At 61.5% G+C, this 25,196-nt stretch overlaps 1 protein-coding gene across 2 annotated transcripts in view; it reads right to left on the bottom strand.

Moving 5' to 3' along the window:
• Positions 1–25,196, bottom strand: part of ITGA5 (integrin subunit alpha 5) — a 54,480-nt gene that overhangs the window by 15,796 nt on the left and 13,488 nt on the right. The window contains exons 2-15 of one of the 2 annotated variants that reach the window (XM_050925800.1): positions 20,122–20,255; positions 15,680–15,792; positions 15,329–15,452; positions 14,851–14,912; positions 14,028–14,073; positions 13,727–13,852; positions 12,669–12,713; positions 11,846–11,889; positions 10,325–10,381; positions 9,221–9,273; positions 5,621–5,829; positions 4,194–4,385; positions 2,659–2,704; positions 1,917–2,024 (exon numbers count right to left, since the gene is read on the bottom strand). In XM_050925800.1, the coding sequence (XP_050781757.1) occupies positions 1,917–2,024; positions 2,659–2,704; positions 4,194–4,385; positions 5,621–5,829; positions 9,221–9,273; positions 10,325–10,381; positions 11,846–11,889; positions 12,669–12,713; positions 13,727–13,852; positions 14,028–14,073; positions 14,851–14,912; positions 15,329–15,452; positions 15,680–15,792; positions 20,122–20,255 (1,359 nt within the window). The remainder of the gene's footprint in view (positions 1–1,916; positions 2,025–2,658; positions 2,705–4,193; positions 4,386–5,620; positions 5,830–9,220; positions 9,274–10,324; positions 10,382–11,845; positions 11,890–12,668; positions 12,714–13,726; positions 13,853–14,027; positions 14,074–14,850; positions 14,913–15,328; positions 15,453–15,679; positions 15,793–20,121; positions 20,256–25,196) is intronic. The other variant, XM_050925801.1, reaches the window with a different exon arrangement.

Here is a 25,196-nt window from a genome sequence, read left to right as displayed (position 1 = left end):
TTAGATTCCAGCCCCCCCGCCCCGCCCATGGAGTTACTGACCTATCCCTACACCTGCTTCCAGCCCCCTCCATGGAGTTACTGACCTATCCCTACACCCGCTTCCAGCCCCCTCCATGGAGTTACTGACCTATCCCTACACCTGCTTCCAGCCCCCCCATTGGAGTTACTGACCTATCCCGACACCCGCTCCCAGCCCCCCCATGGAGTTACTGACCTATCCCTACACCCGCTTCCAGCCTCCCCCCCATGGAGTTACTGACCTATCCCTACACCTGCTTCCAGCCCCCCCATTGGAGTTACTGACCTATCCCTACACCCGCTTCTAGCCCCCTCCATGGAGTTACTGACCTATCCCTACACCCGCTTCCAGCCCCCTCCATGGAGTTACTGACCTATCTCTACACCCGCTCCCAGCCCTCCCATGGAGTTACTGACCTATCCCTACACCTGCTTCCAGCCCCCCCATTGGAGTTACTGACCTATCCCTACACCCGCTTCCAGCCCCCCCATGGAGTTACTGACCTATCCCTACACCCGCTTCCAGCCCCCCATGGAGTTACTGACCTATCCCTACACCCGCTTCCAGACCCCTCCATGGAGTTACTGACCTATCCCTACACCTGCTTCCAGCCCCCCCATTGGAGTTACTGACCTATCCCTACACCCGCTCCCAGCCCCCCCATGGAGTTACTGACCTATCTCTACACCTGCTCCCAGCCCCCCCATGGAGTTACTGACCTATCTCTACACCTGCTCCCAGCCGCCCCATGGAGTTACTGACCTATCCCTACACCCGCTTCCAGCCCCCGCCCCCCCCCCCGGAGTTACTGACCTATCCCTGTCTCGTACCCTGCCCTCAGTGCAGCTCTGAGCAGCAACCACCAGCAACCCTCGGTTAATAGTTAACACCAAGGCAAGCAACCCCGGAGGTGGGAGCAAGATCATAATCAGAGCTGGGGGATTCTTCAGGTCAAATCCTTCCCAGGGTGCAGGGGTGGGAGGCTGCTACAGCACAGAGGGGGTCTCAGGAGCAGCACCTGACTGGCCCCGTGAGGCATTCCTGCCGCCCTACCCCTTGTAATGCTGATCCTCCCCAACCCTCCCCACCCCCAGTGCCGATCCCCCTCCCCACCTTCTCCCCCCATCCGCCCCTACCTCAGTGCCTGAAGCTGCCTCCCCCTAGCCGCCCCGCCTGCAGCCCCAGTTCCTGGCCGGGACAGCCAGCCTCCCAGCTCCCTCCAGCCGGCTGCAAGAGCCTCACAATCGCTCATTCATGGAAAGGGAGGGCAGGCGGCCACCAGCCCCTGTTGCTGAGCAACGGATAAATAGCTTGCTATAAACAAACCCCCAGCAGGCCCAGGCCCCATTAACACCCCCCGTCCACCAGCCCTCTGGATTGAGACCAACAAGCCGCAGGGGGCAATTCACACACGCCACATCCAGCTACATGGGGTTACACCCAGGGGCCTGTCGCGGGGGGGGTCCCCCCAGAGCTGAGTTCATTGGCAGTGTTTCAGTGAGCCCAGCTCCAGCAGCTGAGTTCATAAAAAAGGCTAAAAGCAGACGCTATTCGCCTGCCACCCATTTAGCTCCTCTGACGGGGCTGGGGCCGTCTGCCTTGTCGGATTCTCATGCACGGTACGCACAGGGAACGCTCCCCCCCGGCCACCCCAAGCTGCAGTGCAGCCACCGCTGGGGTGGGATGCAGCAGTTATTTAACCACAGACACAGCTGTGCAGGACAAGAAGAGAAGGAGAACCCAACAGCCAGTCACCTCAGCTGGGACTCACAGCCAGGCAAGCTGCGTCAGAAGTCTATGGAAGCGACACTTGTTCAGAGGGAGGCCCTGAGCCCCACCCAGTGCTCTTTGCCTCCCGCCGGCAGGGCAGATCTCGAAGGAGGCGCGTTACCTACCAGGCCACGTGGGTGTCGGTGCCCTCCAGCGTGCAGGATCGCTCTTCAGGGTTGAACATGGCGGGGAAAATGTTGAGGGAGGCACTGGCGTAGACGATGGGGCGGCCTCTGTGTGGGGCGGCAGGGGCCAGGAACGACAGGGAAGATGGTCACATGCTACATTCACAGCCTGGAGGGACCGAAGCAGGGTCGGGACTGGGCTGACCCCAAAGGGATGGCGGGATATGGGGCCAGAGAGCTTGGATGCTGCCTCTTCTGCCTGCAGAGAGGCTGGCTCCCCGGCTGGCTTCAATCAGCCCTGTGCTTCTATGGGGCTGGGCCATTCACACCAGAGAGGATCTGGCCCCAGACTGCTCCAGCTGGGCCAAGAATTCTCCAGAGCAGCTGCTTCCCCTTCCCACCATGCCCAAAGCGATGCCAGCCAGGAGCCGAGGATGCCCGTAGCTCAGGCTGGCTCCCATGCCATCCCCCAATGTTACTGACACTCTAGCAAACGAGTTCCAAGCTGGCTGGAGAGGACCGCCACTTGGGTAACCTCGAGCTGGGGGTAGGGACAGAAGTTCAGGTGGGCACAGGGCCCCGGTGTGCAGAAACACCATGGTGAGCTGGGGCAGTGGTGCCTTTAGATTCCCACAACCCATGGCTGAGGGCAGGCCTTGTATTGCTGACCCTTGCGATGTGGGCTCCCGGAACCAGCCCCGAAATCCCCAGGAAAGAGCCCACAGAGAGGAACAGCACCTACCGGTACACCACGGCCGTGTCCACTCCGAATGCGCCCACAATCAGGTCTGCAGGGCAAAGACACACACAGATGAGCTGGACCCCGCGGCAGGACATCCCCCCTAGGAGTCAGAGCCCACAGAGAAGGGGAAGCAGCATACGGGCAGGACTCCATCAGCGCTGTGCATCCCCTGTGCCAGGGGAGCGAGCAGGAGCTCACTGCTAGGGGGACAGTAGATGTGCACCAGAGGGGAGCTAACAGGGAGCTCGCTGCCAGGGAGACGGGACAGGGTCTGCTCCAGGGGGAGCAAGCAGGGAGCTCACTGCCATTGGGATTGGGCGGGGTATTCTCCAGGGGAAGCGAGCAGGGAGCTCGCTGCCAGGGGGACGGGGCAGGGTATTCTCCAGGGGAAGCGAGTAGAGAGCTCTCTGCCAGGGGGACGGGACAGGGTCTGCACCAGGGTAAGCAAGCAGGGAGCTCACTGCCATTGGGATTGGGCGGGGTATTCTCCAGGGGAAGCGAGCAGGGAGCTCGCTGCCAGGGGGACGGGGCGGGGTATTCTCCAGGGGAAGCGAGTAGGGAGCTCCCTGCCAGGGGGACGGGACAGGGTCTGCACCAGGGTAAGCGTGCAGGGAGCTCACTGCCAGGGGGATTGGGCGAGGTATTCTCCAGGGGAAGCGAGTAGGGAGCTCGCTGCCAGGGGGACAGGACAGGACAGGGTCTGCTCCAGGGGAAGCGAGCAGGGAGCTCGCTGCCAGGGGGACGGGGTGGGGTCTGCTCCAGGGGGAGCGAGCAGGGAGCTCGTTGCCAGGGGGACAGGACAGGGTCTGCTCCAGGGGGAGTGAGCAGGACGCTCACTGCCAGGGGGATGGGGTGGGGTCTGCTCCAGGGGGAGCAAGCAGGGAACTCGCTGCCAGGGGGACAGGGTGGGGTCTGCTCCAGGGGGAGCGAGCAGGGCGCTCGCTGCCAGGAGGATGGGGCGGGGTCTGCTCCAGGGGGAGCGAGCAGGGAGCTCTCTGCCAGGGGGATGGGAGGAAGTGGGGCAGGCGAGTGGCAGGTTATCCCACAGCACTCAGCACCATTCCAACTGGCACTAAGCTATCCCCCAGCACCTCAGACTGGCCCAGGGACCCACCCAGGCTGCGCTAGCCCAGCAGATCTCGGTGGGATTCTCTCCCCTAGGGAGAGCCAGGCATCACATCCCAGCAGGAGGCGCTAGAAGCAGCACTCGTCCCAGATGCACAATGAGTGCTAGAACTGGGGGAGGGGAGGATGCAGGAGGCAAGAATGGGGAGCCCAGAGGCAACCTGGGATGGAGAGACAGACAGGCTGGCAAGGGAATGGAGCCTGCCAGAAACAGCACCTCCTCTTGGAGTCAGGGAGCAGTGCAGCCTCCAAGCAGCCAGCTCAGGCACTGGGCACGATCTGTGCTCAGGGCCATGATGCTGGCCGCGTCTCCCAGGGACCAGGTGGCTGACACCTCACCTCCCGTGGGCACTTGGAGGGCCAGGCAGTCACAGGGGGCGATGCCACATCTCCCCTGGACCAGCCCTCACCTGGGTAGCCATTTCCGTCCAGGTCCTTGGCTCCGCGGAGGGCGAACCCGAAGAAGTCGGGCGAGTGGCTGTGCGGCCAGTGCCCCTGCAGGACCTGGGAGGGCTGGGCTTTCACCCCGCCTGCCTGGCCATTGTACACGTACACCGTGCCCTGCTGCGCGTCCTCGCCGAAGGGAGCCCCAATGCCAACGTCTAGGGGGAGGCAAACACCAAGGTCAACAGAAGGGCGTGAGGCACCCTGGAAGAGCCAGACCCCGCTCCCATCCATCGCCCCCAGCACAGGCAGCAGGGAAACAGGCCCAGGGGTTCACGGCTGGGAAAGATGGCCAGCCACCAGGAGCCAAGCTCATCCGTGGAGCCGTCCCTTTCAATGCTGGGCAGTGAGGGCTGCAGGGACCGACCCTTCGTCTGGTTTCTATCTCACATGCCTGCCCACCCTGCCCAGCCCGCGGTGGGCAAGGGCTGCTGGGTCTCCACAGGACGCTGAGGTTGCCATGGAAGAGAACAAGGCTGAGACCGGGGGGGACCCTGAACAGCTGGCTGGGGAGGGACTTCCGGTCACCACAGACCAGATCAAGCTCCCAGCCTGGCCCCCAGGTGAGGGGCGGTTCAGGAGTGCGGCAGGGGCAGTGGAACAGCTCAGTGTGTGATAAGTAGCTTTTCAACCCCTAGCTTCCTGGAAGCGCAGGGCTGGAAGGGACCTCACTAGGTCGCCTAGGCCAGTGCCCGGCACTCACAGAAGGTCTGCGTAAGAACTAGATCACCCCTGACAGCTGCTCGTCTAAGGTAGCCCAGGAAGCTCCCATACTCAGAACAACAGCACCTGGAGGCCAGCCCCTGCCATGCCCCGCGGGGCTCAGGCCAGCAGTATCTCCTTTCCAGGCTAGTGGGCATCAGGCACCCAGATTCCTGTACATTCATAGCCCAGCAGAGCAGGCCAGCCACGCCGAGCAGGACCAGCCACTGCCCAGCCAGGTGCCCACTCCCATCCCATCCCTCACATGGGGTGAGCAGCCCCTTCAGGACCTAACAAAATGAACCCCCAGCATCAGCTGCAACGTGTGGCTGATGCTCCACCAGCGGGGACCTGCAAAGGATTCCGAGGTTAGCAGGACTGTTACACCCCCCCAGCAGCTGCTGCCCCCCATACCAAGGGGCTTGGCATTTGGCCAGGCACTTGCGTTTACGATTTTCCCTGAGCTATTTTTGCCTCTGGTAGCTACTGACGGGGCTGAAATAACAGGAGAGTTGGTAATTCCACCCTGCAGGGGGCACGTCATCCCAGAAGCCAGACCCTACATGCTCTGGCTCCAGCACCGGGCCCCTGACACGTGGCAGGGAGTGGTCAAACTAACCCGGCACACACGCCTAGCTTAACCCGGCACACACGCCAGCAGGGGGCGACAATCACACACGTGTGCGCTAACCGTTATAGCCATCCTGATCCAGGTCTCCCAGCGGGGCAATGGTGCTCCCAAACCGGCCGAACTCCTGGTGCCCGGTCAACACCATGGAGGCATTGGGCTCCATGCCGTGGGGCTGCTGCAGGTAGATGTAGACTCTGCCCACCTCCTGCACCCGCCCGTCCTCTGTCTTCTCCATGAACAGCGGGGCACCCACCAGCAGGTCGTCCAGGCTTCGGGTAGAGGGGAGAGAGAGAGAGACAGGGGGCTTAGAATCTGGGCTTGTGCTAGAGCAGTCAACAGGCCCAGAGGGGCACCGAGGCCTCCCAAGCCAGTGGGTAACTCGCCCTTCCACTACATGTTCAGCCGAGGGCCACATTCACAGCACACTGATGCTCCAGCAGCCAGCTCATCCACAGCCCTGTTTCTGGCCCTGGGCGGAGAGGAGCCTGGGGTGTGCGTGGGTGTTTGGAGACTGAGCCCACCTCGCAATCATCCCACAGTGGGGGCTCCTGCCCCAAAGGCTGAGCCTGGCTCCCCCTCTGGGCCTCGCAACCTACTGCAACCCCACATGCCAGAGCAGGAAGCCAAGCCCAGCCCCATGGGAGAGGAGCTGCCACTGTGGGGTGCACTCACTCGCCTACAATCCCTCCCCCCATACCAGGCCCACGAGCCACCTAGAACCTCCCTCCTCCTGGCCCCAACTCACCCGTGTCAGGAGCTACAGGGACATGACTGGAATCCAGGAGTCCTGACGCTCCACAAGACTCCTGCTCCAAGCCACTGTACCCCACTCCCTCCCAGAGCTGGGACCAGAACCCTGGAGCCCTGATTTCCCAGTGCCCACTTGGGCAAGGTGTCATTTGTCCCAGGGCTTGCCACCTACAAGCTGGAGAACCCAAACAGTTGTTTGCTATAAAGCCTCTCACCCTGACAGCTGGGAAGAAAGCTTTTTTAAAAAAATCTGTGTCATGTTAACTGAAACCTAAGGATGGCCACTTAATGTGAGTTTTTAAAGCTCTTCCACATCCAGTTAACACTCACAGGAGAGGACAGAGAGGGCCACCTTGCCCCACAGGGTATGTCTACATTGCAATTAACACCCATGGCTGGCCTGTGCCAGCTGGCTCAGGCTGAGGGGCTGTTTCATTGAGGGTTAGACCCTGGGGTTCGGGCTGGAGCCTGGGCTCTAGGGTCCTGCGAGGTGGGAGAGTCCCAGAGCTAGTGAACCAGCACCTTAGCCTGAGACAGTGGCAGGGACGGTTATCGGACTGCAGTGCAGACAAACCCACAGTCATTGCCAGGGGTGAACAGAAGGTGCAGCCCAGCAGGGAGACGTCTGCAACCCCAACCCTCCGTCACATGCGGTGCTAACCCGCTGGCAGGCTCGGCCTAGGAAGAACAGGCCACACAGCCCCAGCTGAGCTGCCCACTCCCCCATGAGGCTGGGGAGAAGCCGACCCCCTGGCTCCAGCGCTGCCACTCAACTCTATCCCCTTCATCTAGCGAGACCCAGGGGCTAGGATCCTCTGGGGCTCCTGTAGCTTTGAGTGTGTAAGCACAGAGGGTGTGTGCATAGGTGTGCGTGTGAGGGTGTGGGGGTGCATATGTGCACACGCAGGGGGATGAGTTGTGTGTGGGGGGGTGAACACACAGGGGGATGAGTTGTGTGGGGGGTGAACATGCAGGGGGATGAGTTGGGTGTGGGAGGGGTGAACACGCAGGGGGATGAGTTGGGTGTGGGGGGGTGAACACGCAGGGGGATGAGTTGTGTGTGGGGGGTGCACACGCAGGGGGATGAGTTGTGTGGGGGGGTGAACACGCAGGGGGATGAGTTGGGTGTGGGGGGGGTGAACACACAGGGGGATGAGTTGTGGGGGGGGTGAACATGCAGGGGGATGAGTTGAGTGTGGGGGGGTGAACACGCAGGGGGATGAGTTGTGGGAGGGTGTGAACACGCAGAGGGATGAGTTGTGTGTGTGTGGGGTGAACACACAGGGGGATGAGTTGTGTGTGTGGGGGGTGAACACACAGGGGGATGAGTTGTGGGAGGGTGTGAACACGCAGAGGGATGAGTTGTGTGTGTGTGGGGTGAACACACAGGGGGATGAGTTGTGTGTGTGGGGGGTGAACACACAGGGGGATGAGTTGTGGGGGGGTGTGAACACGCAGAGGGATGAGTTGTGTGTGTGTGGGGTGAACACACAGGGGGATGAGTTGTGTGTGGGGGGGGTGAACACACAGGGGGATGAGTTGTGGGGGAGGTGAACATGCAGGGGGATGAGTTGGGTGTGGGGGGGGTGAACATGCAGGGGGATGAGTTGGGTGGGGCTGTGCATGAGCAGAGTGTGTGTGTTTGAATCAGATCTGGGCCTGCGGTCAACCACTTCCTCAGAGGGGAGAGGAGCTGCCACTTCCACCCACACACATCCCAGGCCCCACTTCTGCCCCCACCCACACATACCCTGGGCCCCACTCCCACCCACACACGCCCAGGTCCCGCTCCCACCTACACACCCTCTGGCTCCTGCTCCAACACAGCCCCCTGGAACCTGCTCCTGCCCACAGCCCCCTGGCCCCAACTCCTGCCCACAAACACCCTGGGCCCCACTCCCACACAGCCCCCAGGCCCCACTCCCGCCCAGCCCCCGGGCCCTGCTCCTGCTCACACAGCCCCCACGCCCCACTCCCACACAGCCCCTGGGCCCTGCTCCCGGCCACACACACCCTGGCCCCCGCTCCAGGCCAGCACTTCATTTAGGCGACCACAGGCGGTCGCCTGGGGTGCCAGGATTCAGCGGGTGGCCTTTTGTGCGCTCCCCACGGGGCACACGGGAGCTTCTGGTTCCACTCCTGTTGCACCGCCAAAGAAGGATCTTCTGCCGACGCGCCACGGAAAACAGTGGCAGGCAATTGAGCATCTCGATGACTGCCGCTGTCGCCTGCAGCATTTCGGCGGAGGGTTCTTCTTCGGCGGCGCGATGGGAGCAGAACCAGAAGCTCCACGTGCCCCATGGGGAGCGCACAAAATGCCACCTCCCGAAATCTGCCTAGGGCGCCAGAAACCCTGGCACTGCTCCTGCCCCCGCTCCCATGCAGCGCCCCAGGCTCCTGCTCACAAACCCCTCCAGGTCCTGCTCCCACCCACACACACCCTGGTCCCTGCTAACACACAGCCCCCTGGCTCCACTGCCTCCCAGCCTCTGCTCCATTAGACCCGCAGCAGCTCCGGCAGTGACTGTATGGCCATGGTGGGGGAGAGGATGTCTCTCAGCTGGCCATATCTTGCAATGAAGCGGAAGGGTTTTGGGGGTGGAGGGGGTTCTCCCAATGTGTGACCCAGAATGTGTGTGTGGGGAGGAACTGGGCTCAGGGATGCTGCTCTGTCCCATCCCCTAAGACAGGAGATGCTAATGGGTTAGCGGGCTCCAAGTCCTGCCCCCTCCCTCCATGCACTACACAGGCCCCCATGTGCCTCCCCTTCCCCACACACTGCTATGCCTCCGATGCCGGATCCCCGCCCCCTTAACACAGCCCAGACCTTCCCTGCTTGACCCAACTGCCCCCCTTAAACCCCCCAGTAACAGCACCAACACACCCCGGCTAGCAGGACCCTGCACTCACCCGTCACCGTTCACGTCAGCAGCAGCCACTGCGTAGCCGAAGTAAGCTGCCATCTAGGAGGGAGAAAGGGAGCACCGGGTTCAGCAGTTAGGCTACAGATTCCGGATGGATTCTCCCCCCACTCCCTGCCCTCCCCAAGTGGGGAAACCTCCCAGGGCGGGGCCCACATGAGAGGCTGGGGGCCAGGAGCTGGGGGCCAGTTGGGCCTAGCCATGGGCTGGTCCTGACTCTGCAGCAGGCGGGGTGAAGCAGGGGCTCCAGGCTGATTCCCAGTGGTGAGCAGGGGGCCGGGGCAGGGAGCTGGTGCATCCGATCTTGGCCTGAGACAGGGACGCTGCCAGGATGACAAAGGGATTTTCAAAACTTCCCTTTCTAGTCCCCCACCCCCTCAAGGGGGCAAATTCCCCCTCCCCCCCAGTGTTGGTGCAGACACCCCGAGCCTTCGGGGACCCAGCGCCGCACGACGCCAGCTCCCCATCTCATCCCCAGCTGCTAAGGGCCGTGCGAAGGGCCAGGGCCCAGCTGCTGCAGTCAGTATCGCTGCCCTGGGCTCTGCCCCTTGCAGCCAGGGATGCAGCCAAAGTCACCCCTCTACAGAGGCAGCTGATGCTGCTGGGGCCATGAGGCCACCAGCCCGGGGAGAGTGATCCCGAGACCATCTTTCTATTAACACGCCGCCCACGCGCCAAGAAAGCAACGGGCCCCTTGCCGGCTGGCTCGGGAGGCACGTCTGCTGTTTCTCGGGCACTGGCACAAATGCTGGGGAAGGGGCTTTTTCCCATGCTGCAGGAGATTATTCACCCTCCTCCCCTTGCTGACAGGGTTAATTCCAACACGGAAGCACTTCTAGCACCCCAATGGTGCTACGCAGGGGCGCCTCCGGGACAGTGACACACGGTCTGGGTAAGGGCCATGCCCCTCCCCCTGGGAAGAGCTAGCAGCTCCCATCCAGCAAGTAGCCTAGCGGGCATCACCTGTCACCCACTGCCCATGAGGCTCGTTCGTTCCCTCAGGGTGGCCTTGTTCCAAAGCCCTGCTCAGACGACAGAAGAGCCCCTGCCAAGCACAGGGACCTGGCCTATGTGGCTGGTGCATCCTGCTCACCTGCTCTCCAGAGAAGTTATACAGGGATTTCATGTCTGATCCATTCAGGACAGTGACCTGGCAAGAGAAAACCCAGATCACAGCTTGGCTGCCGAGTCCCTGTCCCAAGCCCGCGGTGCAGAACTGCTCTGACCAGGACTCACTCCCATCCCAGCCCCCAGGCGGTTTCTATTCACTTCCTCTGGACAGTTCTGGCCCAGGTGGCCCCTGCTCACTCCACTGCTCTGCTGACCCAGAGCCTAGCTGGGGGATCTCACTCGGTGTTTGCAACTTCGTCAGGTAGAAAATCCTATTCCCACTTCTCTGGCACCTCCTCTCTGAGGGGCTCTATGGGCGATGCCCACAGCAGCTAAGCGTCCTCTCCACGTTATAGATGGGAAACCACGTCTGAGAGAAGTCCTGGGCTCTCGGCCCCACCCCCACTCTAACCACTAGACCTCACTCCTCCCAGAGCAGAAAGCAGAATCCAGGGGTCCTGAGTCCTGGCGCGCACACACCCACACATACACACATGCATGCATCCTCTAACCACTAGACACCACTCCCCCCAGAGCAGAGAGCAGAATCCAGGGTGCTAAGTCTCATTTCTCCTCTAAAACCTCCCCTGTCATCTTTAAGCCATGCGAGTTTGGGGAGGGGCAGGACTCGGGAGCTGCTTGGGCAGTCACTCTGTGGCACAGCAGGATTCCTGGGCAGGTCACAGGAAGGGCCTGTGATGTCGACAGAGCGGATGATGGGGTCACATGCGTGGGAGTGACCACACAGCCCTGGGTGAACCGGGCCGCTACTTCCTCCACGCCATCTCCACCCTCCTTTTCTTCACCCCTGGCCTTGGCTCAGGCTTCGCCCAGTCACAGTATGTTTATGCTGCACTCGTGGCTGCCAGGCCAGCTGACCTGTGTAACTGTAGGGCAGACCTCAGGGCTTGGGGTGGCACCCAGACGTCTGACCCAGTAAGGTGGGAGGGCTCAGCATCTACCCTACAATTAAAGAGCCCCTTAGTCTGAGTCAGCCAGCCTGGCCAGCCCTGGGTGGTTAATCGCAGTGTAGACGTGCCCTCAGCCCTGCCCGGGGCAGTGTGTTAGTTACTATGGAAATGACCGAATCAGTAGGACTGTGGGGCTTAGCAAGGTCCATGCTTGGGGGTAGGGGAACTTGTACCGTGGGTCCCGCCCCGCTCCACCATCCTGCAAGCAATGGCTGCTGACATGAGCACCACCCGCCCCCCCGCCCTGCTGACACCCCTGGGGGGTGGGGCAAAGCCAAGCTGGTTAGAGCAGGGGTAGGAGAATGGGGCCAAACCATTCACTTCTGGGGGGTGCAGCAGCACTGGGAGCCACAGCCCGAGCCAGCCTAGTGCGAGGGGCTCCCAGGGCAAACGGAGGGAGGGCCCAGTCTAGCAGAGATGTAGTTGGAAAAGAAGAGACCTGGGGTATTTGGGTGCAGCCAGGTGGAGAGACGGGGGACTCCCCTGGCCCCAGGGGAGGAACCCCACCCTACTGCCCCAGCTCAGAATCTTACGTAGCCATAGGTCAGGTTTCCCTTGGGAACGCCAGCCACAAAGTCTGCAAAGGAGCAAAGAGATACGCGTCCGTTAGCTCTGGGCGGGTCCCTGGGGGCAGCTCAGCCTGTGGGATGCTGGGGTGGGATGGAAACACAGACAAAGCCAGGCCAGCACCCCAGGCAGGTGTGACCCTGGGCTGTCCAACGCCACATCCCAGGGTAAAGCAGTTCACTCACATGGGGGGTGTGGTGGGGGGAGAATTCTAGAGCCCAAACTCCAGTCCCAGCCCAGCCAGGGTTCAGATCTGCAGAGTCCAACAATCCATCGGCCACCCTGCACCCACTGGTGGCTAATTCACTGTCTCAGTGTGGGAGGACTGGCAGATCGAACCAGAGCCAACCCCCTAAGCTTACCCCAGCTCAGCTATCCGGCTATTTCTCATGTAACATGGGGTTAGCATGTAATAGTGGCTGGCCCACTAGGGTAACAGCCTACCCGGTTGCTCAAGGGCAGGGCCCTGGAGGTGCTGGATTCGAACCCCACCCAGGGTGGCATGTTATGCTCATTCCTGCCATTTACGCTGGGCCCAGCCAGTCCCCACAGTGGGAGCTAGCCTGCCCTATGCAGCTTCCTAGCCCAGCTGGCCAGACCCAGGAGCGTCAGCTCAGCCTCCTCCATAGCAGCTGCTTCTTCAGAGCACCTGGGCTCCAACCAGCACTTGTTCTGGCCCAGGACTGACCTTGCCAGGTCTACAGGGTGTTAGAACAGGGGCAGAACTTGGGGGGGCCTGCAGCATTTACTCTCCCTTCCCCCCATTCAGAGAGCCGAGAATGGCAGTACCTTCAGTGGAATCCCCGCTGAACTCACCAACGGCCACAGAATATCCTGCATGGGGAGAGGAGCAGAGGGGTTTGGCTCCGGCACCACTCAGCCCCTGGCCTTTCTGTCCCCATTGTTTTGGTTAGGCCCTATATCAACACTGGGCAAGAGGATCTGGCTTCTCAGTGACAGGCTGATGGATTAAAAGGGAACCACACAGAAACATTCTTCAGCTGCTTTGCTCTGCCCCAGAGAGGGGTTAGTTCCTGGGATGGGGCACTGGGTGACGGGGTCGGGGGCTCCGTGACCTTGGAAAGCCTCAGTCCCTCTCCATGCCTCACTCACCCATCTGCGACAAGGCATAGGCCGAGTCTGCACTAGAGGGGCTCCCCGGAGCCGTTCCCTTAGCTACTGTCTGTAAAGCGCCAGGGAGCAGCAGAGGGCTGGGAGGCAGGGACTGGTATCTAGTAGTTGGATCAGGGTGGGGCTGGGAGTCAGGACTCCTGGGTTCTATTGCCAGTTCTGGGCAGGGAGTAGGATCTAGTGGTTGGAGCTGTGGGAGGTGCCGGGAGGCAGGACTCCCGGGTTCTATTCCTGACTTTGTTGCGTGTCCTTGGGAGTAGTACAGCTTCCATTTCCCCAGCTATAAACAGAAACGTCCCCAAGTCCCCCCACGAGTAATACCCCTGCTCCATCTCCCCCGCCCACGGCAGGTATCACAATGCACCCCTGCGGGTGGGGCACTCAGCGAGCGACACTGGCTTTGGGAACATCTCTCCGTTTGGTACTGGGGAGCAGCACTCGAGTCTCAGCCCCTGAAGCCGGCAGCATGGCCAGGTGCAGTGCCTATGCCCACGCCTGGGGAGCAGGCCCAGTTCCCCATCTTCCCCGCCCGAGACTGCCCATGAACCTGCAAGAGAGGCGCCTCGGTCTGCTGGGAGCTTGGCCAAGACCCCCAGCTCGCTTCCCACAGGCACCTAGAAGGGGTAACCCACCAAATACTGGGAGCCCTTGCTCTACAGTCAGCGATCCCCTCCCTCACCCAGAAGGTACCTTCCCCCATCAGCCGGGGCACTCACCCAGATAGCTGTCATCATAGATGGGGGCAGCCTGGCGTGTCTGCAGCTGCCCCTGGGTGTCCAGGATTAAATACTCGGGGTAATAGGCCTCCTTGATCTGCTCCTGGGTGGCTGAGATCACCTGGCCTGTGGGGAGATGGGGCAGGTGGCTGAGAGTCCAGCACTGGGGGGGGGGGGGGGCAGGGGAAGGAGTGGTACCCCATGAAAGGGCAGAACAGGGAAAAGATGGGGAAAGCGGTAGCAGGTGGGGAGAGGGGAAAAACGGTGGGGTAGGGCAATGGCAGGGGGTGGGGGCACTTACCTTGCCAGAAATAGCTTCCAGGGCCTCCCAGCAGCACTCGCCCCGTCTGCAGAGCAAAGAGCCCAGTCAGAGCCACAAGGCGAGATCCTGCCTGGGAGTCGGGGGGCGGGGGAGAGACTATCCCCAGAGGGGTGTCACTAGGTTCACCCCTTCCCCACCAAACCCCTACTGCTCCCCCCTTGGCCACAAGGGAGACAGCTGGGCTGAGCAGGTTGAGTGTCCCTCCACCCCAGAGCTGGAGAGGGAGGGCTCCCCAGGGGGATAGCAGAGTGGGGGCAGGGCTGGTCTCTGCAGGCCCAGCTGCAACGGGCAGAGAGGGGCCCCATGCTGCCCCCCTAGGAGTCAGGGAGACATGGGAAGGGCTGTTGCTCTCTGTGTCCTCGCGGTAATGAGTGATACCGCCGGAGATCTGCCCTGGCACTGGGTGGGAGGGGGGGAGCAGGCAGAGACCCACCCAGCTGGCCCAACAGGGCAATGCCCCGCTTGTGGGGCACGGGGGATGCGACTGGGATGGGCTGGAGGTATTGGGGGGTGCTCCTCACAAGGCCCCACTTGCAGCATCCAGCAGCTCCCAACACGCAAGGTGTTCCATATAAGAACATGCTCCCTCTGGGGGGGGCGCCCACAGAGAGGATAAGGGACCTGCAACTGCTACCAGCTAGGGGAGCGCTCCCATAGGAGGAGCCTGTTTGTGGGTCTGAGTTCAAGGAGCAGCTCTGTGGGGCGGGAGGTACCAGAGCCTACAGTCCGGGACCCAGCACCGCTCAGGGGGGTCTGACTGCAGAGCTCAGGGGCGCAGCTGCATGGCATCAGGGCCTCTCACCTTGGTGAACTCAGCGCTAAAGCCACCCTGGCAGTAACCCTGCCCAGCCGCTGAGTTCAGATCTGCAGAGAGAAACACCAGTGAAGAGGGAGTGGTGGGATGGGGGCCAGGGACTCGGGGGGCGGGAGGGCAAGCAGGACTGGGAGGAGGGCAGGGGGCTCTGACCCTGGACACCAGCACCCTAGGGTGGGACTCTGGGCTCCCAGTCCCCTGCACCAGCCACTAGGCTCTTCTCCCTGCCTTCCCCGGTAATGCTGTCCCCACCCACTCTGACGCCATCCCCTGGGAACGTGTGCCCAGCCCAGCACTGGGGCTGTGAGGGAGGCCCGAGGCAAAAAGATTTCCTGGTGACCCCTCAAAGAAGGGGTTATCTGCTGCTGGGGGAGCCAAGAAGTTTGGGGTCTCCTGCCCACTGCCCCCTAGCCCAGCCCCAGGAAAGAGCACTAAGGGACTCTCCCCCCGTTCCCTGAGCCGGTACCTGAGCGGCAGGGCGAATACTCCACGAACTTGGTGAAGTTGCCGACAGACAGGTAGCAGGTGCCAACTGGGTCTCGGCCAGATTCTTCCTTGAGGGTGCGCCAGCTGTACAGGGGGGCGCAAGCCTGGGCAGGGACAGAGCAGCGGGTGAGCAGCAGTTGGGGACAGGGGAGACCGAGCGACCAAGGCATAGGAGGCCTTGGTACCTGATGGCGTCCACCCACCTACTAGCTACCCCAGTACAGTGTGGGGCCAGGCAGGAACCCCTCTACCCCATAGCCACGCAGAGAATCAGCCCCAGCCCACTCCTCGGTGGGCACTACCCAGCCAGGTCCCCCTGTGCCATTCTCACCAGGATGGAGCTGCCGTGGGACCGCACTGTCGCTCCGAACCATTGCAGGGATTTGAACTCCACCGGTGTCAGCCCGTCTGTGCCATTCCCACTGAAGTCGTGTTGGCGGGACCCTGCAGGGAGGAGTGTGGTTACTGCTGGGCCCCACGACTGGTACCAGCTGCTGCCCCCGCAGGGGGCCTAGGACATATGGCTGAGCTGCCAGCTCAGCCCCGCAGACGGCAGCGTTGACCCAACATGCCAGCCAGCTCACGGGTGCAAACCCTGTGGGGGACAGCACAGTCCTGAGGCCCCAGGGGCCCTGTCACCCGGGAGGGAGCTGCTGGCATGGGGGAGCCCCCTTGCAAATGCCGTGGGGGAGGGGGCAGCGTGTTCCGACCTATCTCGAAAGAGGGCATTTGGCCAAAGTGTCCCAGGAAGGGATAGTCTCTCCCCTCCCATCAGCCTTTGCCAGCCCCCGGCAGGTCCTGCCTGCTGCCCACAGCCCCTCTCCCCCCATGGTGGGCCCCGCCTGTCACCCGCAGCCCCCCTCCCTCCTAGGCAGGTCCCACCTGCTGCCCGCAGCCCCCCCTTTTCCCCTGGGTGGGTCCCACATGCTGGGGGCTTCGCTCAGCTTTGCTCTAAGGGAAAACACAAGCAGAGATGAATTCTTGGAGGAGCAAGAACTCCTCATTTTCCACTACATGTACCCTCCACTACCTGCACTGTACCTCTGCCCCCACCCACAGCCCACACTGCAACCCCACCACCGCACTGCACCCCTGCTCCCACCAACAGCTCACACTGCAACCCCACCCCCGCACTGCACCCCTGCCCCCACCCACAGCTCACACTGCAACCCCACCCCCGCAATGCACCCCTGCCCCCACCCACAGCTCACACTGCAACCCCACCCCCGCACTGCCCCCTGCCCCCACCCACAGCCCACACTGCAACCCCATCCCCACACTGCACCCTTGACCCCACCCACAACCCACACTGCAACCCCACCCCCGCACTGCACCCCTGCCCCCACCCACAGCCCACACTGCAACCCCAGCCCCGCACTGCACCCCTGCCCCCACCCACAGCCCACACTGCAACCCCACCCCCGCACTGCACCCATGCCCCCACCCACAGCCCACACTGCAACCCCACCCCGCACTGCACTCCTGCCCCCACCCACAGCTCTGCACCCCTGCCCCCACCCACAGCCCACACTGCAACCCCACCCCCGCACTGCACCCCTGCCCCCACCCACAGCTCACACTGCAACCCCATCCCCGCACTGCACCCCTGCTCCCACCCACAGCCCACACTGCAACCCCACCCCAGCACTGCACCCTTACCCCCATCCACAGTCCACACTGCAATTCCCACCCCGTACTGCTCCCCTGCCCCCACCCACAGCTCACACTGCAACACCCCACTGCACCTTTGCCCCCACCCACAGCAACCCCTGGCCCCCTCCCCTCCACCCCTACCTCCACCCACGGCCCCCCACAACCTGTGCTGCAACTCACTCTGCCCCCTCAGCCCCACACTGCCCCTCACCTCCTGTACTGTAACCCCCAGGACTCCTCCCTCCATCTGCCCTGTTCCCCCTCCCAAACCCCTCTTCCCCTGCAGTGCACCCCCTGCCTTTGCACACTGCCCCCCACATTGCCACACTGCCTCGAGGGGGGAGCCATCCCCAATCCCATCCCACATGTCTCCTGCATCCCCCCTTCTTTCCCCTGGGCCCTGCCCTATCTTGGCTCCAGGGGGTGGATGAACCCAGAGACACCTGGTTCATCATTAACTACTTATCTCAGGGTGAGGGATCAGGGCCCCAGAGCAAGAGGCCATGTGGCTCCAGCTGCTGGCAGGGTGCCGACGGGGAGCAGAGCCAGGAGAGCCTCTGGAGACTGATCCGCCAGCAGGGTCGGGAGCCAGACGGGTCACGTCTGGCTGGAGCGAGAACAACGTTTGGTGCGAGCTGCGCAGGGCGACAGCTCCCGTTGGGCCGCGTCCTGCTCTCCGGCCGTAACGCGATCGGCCCGACCAACGAGCCAAGGAAAATCCCCTGGCTGTGAGCCAGCCAGGGCCCCATCCAAGCCGGCCCCTCCAGGGCACCGGCATCCCTGCAGCTGGGGAAACCCCGCTCCAGGTCACCCAGCCAGGCGCCAGCTCTGCAATCCAGCCATAAAGCCCTCGCTTCCCTTTGCAAAGCTGGGTAAATATTTGTCCTGGGCCAGAGTGAGAGGCAGCCAGAGCCAGAGCCCTGCCCACGTGGGTGGGAGCAGGGGGTCCCCTCCCCCCTGCACAGTCTGTAGCCCAGGATCCCAGCTCCCCATGATGGCACTGACTGTGCCAGGAGCTCCCCTCCTGCCCCCCCCCCCCCCCCCGGCCCACGGCTCGGTCCCCCAGCCTTGCACTGATCATTGCTGTGAGACTCAGCACGTCACCCCGGGGGAGTGACAGGATGGATGTGCCCATCACAAGGGCGAGACCAGGACTTTGCACCTCACCTGTCCCCACGCAAAGTGATGCCAGGGCCTGAGCTGGGATCACCCAGTTAAAACCAGGAGGATGCTGGGAACAGGATGGCTGCCATGGAAATGCAGCCGCCTCTGGAGGGGGGTGCGTGGGATGTTTAACAGGGCGCGGTGACAGCAGATGGTCGTTTGGGAAAGGAAGTGGCGAGGAAACACATAGTGGGGGGAAAAGGTGGGGGGGGCACAGGAAACATCTAAGCTGGGAGGGGCCAGCACCCCCCCAGCACAGCCTATCCTGGCAGCGCTGGGGGGCTGGGCTGGCTAGAGGAGCCACCTCCTGTGGCTGGGATTACAGCTCATCTGGGCTCTCCCCTACCAGGGCCACTGACTGTCAGGCCGCTCAGCCTCCCCTGGCTAGGGGTTGGGATAGCCTGGGGCTAATGCCCTCCCCAAACCTGCCCCCAACCCAACCTGATCCCCACCGGGAGCTCCCGGTTGATCCAGCAGGGGGCGCTGTGGGGAGCGGAGCAGGAGCACCTGCTGTGGGGGGAGTTCCCAACTACCCCAGCCCAGCCTCTCCACCAGGGGGCGCTGTGAGACTGGATGGGAATGCATGGCAGATGGCACTGGGATGGGGGCTGGGTGCCATGGCCCCAGGGTGGGGCTGCACTGTAGGGTCCCTGGGTCCAGCCAGCGGAGGGGGCAGGGAGATGGTAGCAGGTTCCCCCCTGCTCAGGTTTCTCCAAGGCAGAAAGTCTCTGACAGGCCCATGGGGGTCGCAGGGGCTCAGTCCCAGGTCAGCTCTGGCCGCAATAGCAGCTTGCAGGCAGGCTCCTGGCCCCACATGGAGCTGACCCAGAGCAAGAACCAGTCCTCAGCTCTCATCTCCATTGCACAGGCAGGCCAGGGCACCCAGCAGAACGGGGCCCGATCCCCCTCGGCACCGCCGCTGAGCTGGGTAACAACCAAAACCGCCTGGCTGGGGAGGGAGGAGGCGGGCCGGGGCTGGGGAGTCTCATGTGGCAGCTTTCAAACCCAGAGGGGGCTGACCTAGGCGACAGGGCACAAACCCTGTGGAGGAGGGAAATTCTCCATGCCCCAGCCCCATGGGATCCCACAATCCTGCCTAGGGTCTCAGGGCATCACCTCTACATAAGTCATCTGATGGACAATAGAGAACCTCAATCCTGACTCACAGCCCCCACATCCCAGCCCTCAGCTCCACCCCCCCGCCTTGCCGGTGCCTCTCAATCATGACCCACAGCCCCCAGCTGTCCTAGCCCTGGGCTCCACACTACAACTCTGCTGGTGCCCCTCAATCCTGACCCGCAGCCCCCTGCTATCCCAGCCCTGGGCTCCCCGACACCCAGCTCTGCTGATGCCCCTCAATCCTGACCCGCAGCCCCCTGCTATCCCAGCCCTGGGCTCCCCCACACCCAGCTCTGCTAATGCCCCATAATCCCGACCCACAGCCCTCCGCTACCCCAGCCCTGGGCTCCCCCACACTCAGCTTTGCTGATGCCCCTCAATTCTGACTCACAGGCCCCTACTATCCCAGCCCTGGGCTCCAACCCCAGCTCTGCCGGTGCCCCTCAATCCTGACCCGCAGCCCCCTGCTACCCTAGCCCTGTGCTCCCCCACACCCAGCTCTGCTGATGCCCCTCTATCCCAACCCACAGGCCCCTGCTATCCCAGCCCGGGGCTCCATCCCTCAGCTCTGCTGGTGTCCCTCAATCCTGACCCACAGGCCCCTGCTATCCCAGCCCTGGGCTCCATCCCCCAGCTCTGCTGGTGCCCCTCAATCCTGACCCGCAGCCCCCTGCTACCCCAGCCCTGGGCTCCCCCACACCCAGCTCTGCTGATGTCCATCAGTAGTTTGACAGGAGACTGTCCAAGGGGAGGAGCACAGCTGACAGCCACTCCGCCCCCCCCCACTGCTGGATTGAACATACTGGCCCCTCCCCATGAGGCAGATGCGCCCCTTACCTGTCTGGTCAAATTCAATAGGGGTGCAGCTGCTGTTGCCCTGGTGCCAGGGGCAGTAGTAGACGGCCCCGCCCTGCGTGACATTGGGCTGGCTTGTGTTGGCCTTGGGAGCTCCGACGAGGATGCTGATACTGCTGGGGAAAGGAGGAGGAAAGGGTCATGAGTCGGAGATGGCAGCTGAGCTGGGCCCCTCTCCCCCAGTCACCCCAGGGTCCCTTCCCAGTTCCCAGGCTGCCCGCAGATGGGCCATGAGCCGCCACTCCAGCGCCCGCCGTGCCCTCCACATGCTCCATGGACATGGCTGGTACAAGGGATTGTGGGAGCTGTCTGCAGAGCGCTGGTGATTGTTCTGCAGATGAGATCACTGTCTGCATGTCTGAGACTCCTGTATCCCCACTGTGAGCCCCCAGGAATTAGCATAACCAAGCTGAGAGCACAGGGGCTGGGGGATGCCCTATCTCTTCCCCTGCTCTCTCAAGGGCTGGGGCTGCCTCACTGGGCTCCAGCTGCAGACCCACTGCATGTCAATGATGTCCCTCTCCTGGGATGCCATCTGCACCACCCACCTTCCCCCCAGGAGACTGATACCGCCTCTCAGCACGGCTATGGTGCCAGTTCCCTGGCCCCAGCGCTGTGGGGGGCATCAGAGCTGCAGTGACCGAGCAGCACTATGGGGGGTCGGAGCTGCACCGCAGCGACCAAGCAGCACTGTAGGGGGCGTCAGAGCAGCGTTGTGGGGGGCATCGGAGCAGCGCTGCAGTGATTCAGCAGCACTGTGGGGGAGTCGGTGCAGCGCCGCAGCGACCGAGCAGCACTGTAGGGGGTGTTAGAGCAGCATTGTGGGGGGCATCGGAGCAGCGCTGCAGTGATTCAGCAGCACTGTGGGGGAGTCGGTGCAGCGCCGCAGCGACCGAGCAGCACTGTAGGGGCATCAGAGATGCACCGCCGGCCGAGCAGTGGTGGTGGTGGGGTGTCAGAGCAGCACTGTAGGAGTGCCTGAGCTGCGCCGCAGTGACCAAACAGCGCTGTGGGGGGTGTTTGAGCTGTGCTGCAGCAGTCGAGCGCGCTGGTGGGGTGTTGGAGCTGCGCTGCAGCAACCGAGCAGCGCTGGGGGGTGTCAGAGCTGCACTGCAGTGACCGAGCAGCGCTGTGGGGGGGGGGGGTGTCAGAGCTGCACCACAGCAACCAAGCAGCACTGTGGGGGGCGTCGGAGCAGCACTGCAGTGATTCAGCAGCGCTGTGAGGGAGTCGGAGCAGCGCCGCAGCAACCGAGCAGCACTGTAGGGGCATCTGAGATGCACTGCCGACCAACCAGTGGGGGGGGGGTGTGTCAGAGCAGCACTGTAGGAGCGTCTGAGCTGCGCCGCAGCAACCGAGCAGCACTGTGAGGGGCGTTGGAGCAGTGCTGTGGCGGGCATCAGAGCTAAGCCGCAGCGACCGAGCAGCACTGGGGGGTGTCAGAGCTGCACCGCAGTGACCAAGCAGTGCTGTGGAGAGTGTTAGAGCAGCACTGTGGGGGGATGTCAGAGCTGCGCAGCAGAGACCAAGCAACACTGTGGGGGGGAGGGTGTTGGAGCTGCGCCGCAGTGACCGAGCAGTGCTGGGGGGTGTCAGAGCTGCACCGCAGCGACCAAGCAGCGCTGGGGGGGGAGGATTGGAACTGTGCTGCAACAACCAGGCAGCGCTGTGGGGGGCATCGGAGCAGCGCTGTGTGGGGGTGTTGGAGCTCCGCCGCAGGGACCAAGTAGTGCTGGGGGTGGGGGTGTCAGAGCTGTGCTGTGGGGGGTTGTCAGAGCTGCGCCGCAGCGACTAAGCAGCGCTGGGGGGGAGGATTGGAGCTGTGCTGCAACAACTAGGCAGCGCTGTGGGGGCATCGGAGCAGCGCTGTGTGGGGGTGTTGGAGCTCCGCCGCAGGGACCAAGTAGTGCCGTGGGGAGGAGTGTTGGAGCTGCGCCGCAGGGATCAAGCAGTGCTGTGGGGGGCTGGTCCTTGGGACACTCCCATGGGAAAGTGACGGGGTTTGTTCATTAAGGAAAAGCAGCAGGAAACAAACAGCCACGGTCTCCGCAAACACTGGCTGCCTGTTCCTGATAAGGCCAGGAGGGCACAGGACCAGAAAGCAGAAGGACCAGAGCTGTTTAAAAAGGGACTTGCTCTTAAGAGAGGGGAGAGAATTGTTGCACCAGAGTAGCACAGGTACTCGCTGGGGTTTGGAGAAGCAAGACCACTGGGGGACAGCAGCATCGACAAGGGCCCAGACTCCTGCTTTGAAACAGGGCTGAACCGCTGCAATGACCAGGTGGCTCGAGGGGTAGGGCGGAAGGGCTCTTGTGAGAAGACGCAGCTCTATCGCCCTCTGCGCACTCCCTCCCCATGGGGCCCCCATGCTCAGCTGCAGGGTCTGCAGCCAACCCTTGTCAGTGCCTGGGACAATGGGCCCTTGTTGTGGGCATCCAGGTGTGCACAGAGCAGTTGCATGGCTGCGATTCACCCGCCGGGACCCAGCCAGGCCTGGGACAGAGCTGAAACCAACCCCAGCCCGCAAGCCCCTGTGAGGCTTGTAAGACACAAAAAGCAGCTGAGGGAGAGCTGCTAGGAAAAGGTGTGTCTGACCAATGGGTGAACACTTGTAAGCCAGAAAGCACAGATCCCAATCCCGTAGGAAAAGGGGCGGGGGAGGTCTCAGTGTTGGGAGTGGGGAACACAGGGTGAGCCCGAGAGGGGAGATGGATTCCTTTCATATGTACAGTCCTGGGGTTGGGAGACATCTCCACAGAGGGCCAGCCAATATGCAGAATGTCCTACATCCTTACTTCACCAGACCCTGCAGTACCAAATCCCCAAAGGTGCGATAGGCTTGAGAACCTGTCCTGAAGGGAACACCAAGGGGAAAGAAAAACCAGTGACTGAACACATGCTAAGGTTCACGAAGGAGCTGGAAGACACAAGGGGTATTGAACAAACCAGCCAGTCTAAACATCTTTGTAAACACCTAACTGCATACCCCCACCGCCTGCGATGAGGTGATGTACCTCAGTTTCCCCTTCCATGCAGCAGACCAGGTTTATTATGGTTTCTCTGCTGTGATAAGCTTCAAGCCTTCTTACAGGTACTAGCAGAAAAGCACCGTTACCATATGGCCTCTTAACACGGGGTGAGTTCTTATTTACCACTCCTAGCATCTGCAAGATCTTTCCCCAAAAATCATGCATATTGCACCCTTTTTCTAAGGTTTGATATCAGTGCCAGTGTTTTTGTCATCAGGTTTAACATTAACAACACATTTTTTTATCATGAGGTCTAACAGTAGCACCAAAGATACTTGTAAACATCCTCTTTCTCAACAGATGCCTGGGTCTGCTCAAAGGCATCAGCTAGAGACGCCATCTCATTCAGTTTTTATACTGTTGTCCCACAGACACTGTTTCACATCATCTTCACATATGCTTAGGAAACGCTCCTGAGCAACAGGGTCAAACTCTTGTTCAAAAATTTCAGCATCTTTTCCTCTCACCCCTTTTCCCATCAGATCTTTCATCCTGTGTATATATTCCCCATTACTCAGACCAGCACCCCTCTGAAGGTTTCTAAATTTCACCCTCTGCATTTCAGAGGTGATCTGAAATTGTTTCAAAACTATTTCTTTGAATCTACAGTAATGTAAAGCATCCTGAATTGGCATTTCATTGACTATATCCAGAGCTTTACCAGTTAACTTTGCAAACAGGGTGGGGATTCTCTTGTCATCAGGAATCTCATGAATTGTGCACAGCCTCTCTAAAGCAGTAAAATATTCTGTGACCTCATCTATCTCTTTGCATGCAGAACACAATTGGTCCCATTTGTCAACTTTTGGAGAGATGCGAATAGTTGGGCTTGGTGGTTTCTTGGTGGGGGGACCCCTAGAACGGTGGGCAGCAGGGGTACCCTGCAGCCCCCAGCTGCTGCAGGCAGCAGGAGCTCTGGCAGCTCCCAGTTGTTGGCAGGGGGCCTCTGGAGCACCGAGCCCCCACGCAGCTGCCCCGCTGCAGGCGGTGTGGGCACCCACAGGTCCCCATTTTGTCACAGATATTTTTAGTGAGTCAGGGATAGGTCACAGCTTCCGTTAAATTTTCTTTATTGCCTGTGACCTGTCTGTGACTTTTACTAAAAATATACATGATAAAATCTTAGCCTTAAGTGTGATGTGTCTGGTACAAAGTCTGCCTTGGGAAGTATCACTGAAACTTGATCCACTGAACATTACTACCTTGTTGGATTGTAATGTGCTAGCATTATATGGGAAGTTATGAGGTTTTGCTATGTGTGTGTTACTGAAATATGTTGTGAGGCTGGGAACACCCGCAGCCGGCCTTTCAATGGCAACAAAGGAGCACCTAGTGAGACTGATTTACAACAGCACCAGCCAGACACGTCTCAGCAGTCCGATAAGGGGAAACACCTCTCCCAATGGCCAGCCCAGACTCCTCAGAGAGGGCCCTTACACCACACCCCACGCCACAGCAAGGATCTTCCTAGCAGCTGGAGGAAAGTTTAAAAGAGGGACAATGACATCATCCCTTGGCCTCCCTCCTCCCCCATCTCAGCATCTGGAAGACAAAGACTTTGAACTGGGGAGATTGGTCCCAGGCTGGGAAGGGAATTCAGCCAGCGTACTGAGACGTGTGAGCTGCCGTAAAATCTCTTAGGGTGAGAGACTGCTTGATTCAAATCTTGCTTAGTCTGTTAAAGTTAGAATTTAGACCGGAGTGGGGAACCTTTATTCTACTGGGGGCCACTGACCCACAGGAAAAATCAGCCGCAGGCCACACGCAGCCCCGTGGGGTGGGGAAAGGAGGCATGGAGGCTCGGGGCTTCCCCTAGGCTCCGGGTTGGGGCCAGAAATGAGAGGTTCAGGGTGTGGGCGGGGGCTCCGGGTTGGGACCGAGGGGTTTGGAATGTGGGAGGGAGCTCAGGACTGGGGAAGGGGGCTGGGGTGCGGGCCCTGGATGGGCTCGTGGTCGGTGCCAGGGCTAAGGCAGGCTCCCCTCATGCCCTGGCCCTGTGCCGCTCCCAGAAGCGGCTATGTTGTAGCC

This window comes from Gopherus flavomarginatus, chromosome 16, assembly GCF_025201925.1.
Source record: "Gopherus flavomarginatus isolate rGopFla2 chromosome 16, rGopFla2.mat.asm, whole genome shotgun sequence".
Classification (NCBI taxonomy): domain Eukaryota; kingdom Metazoa; phylum Chordata; order Testudines; family Testudinidae; genus Gopherus; species Gopherus flavomarginatus.
This window is presented reverse-complemented; position numbering and strand designations above follow the sequence as displayed.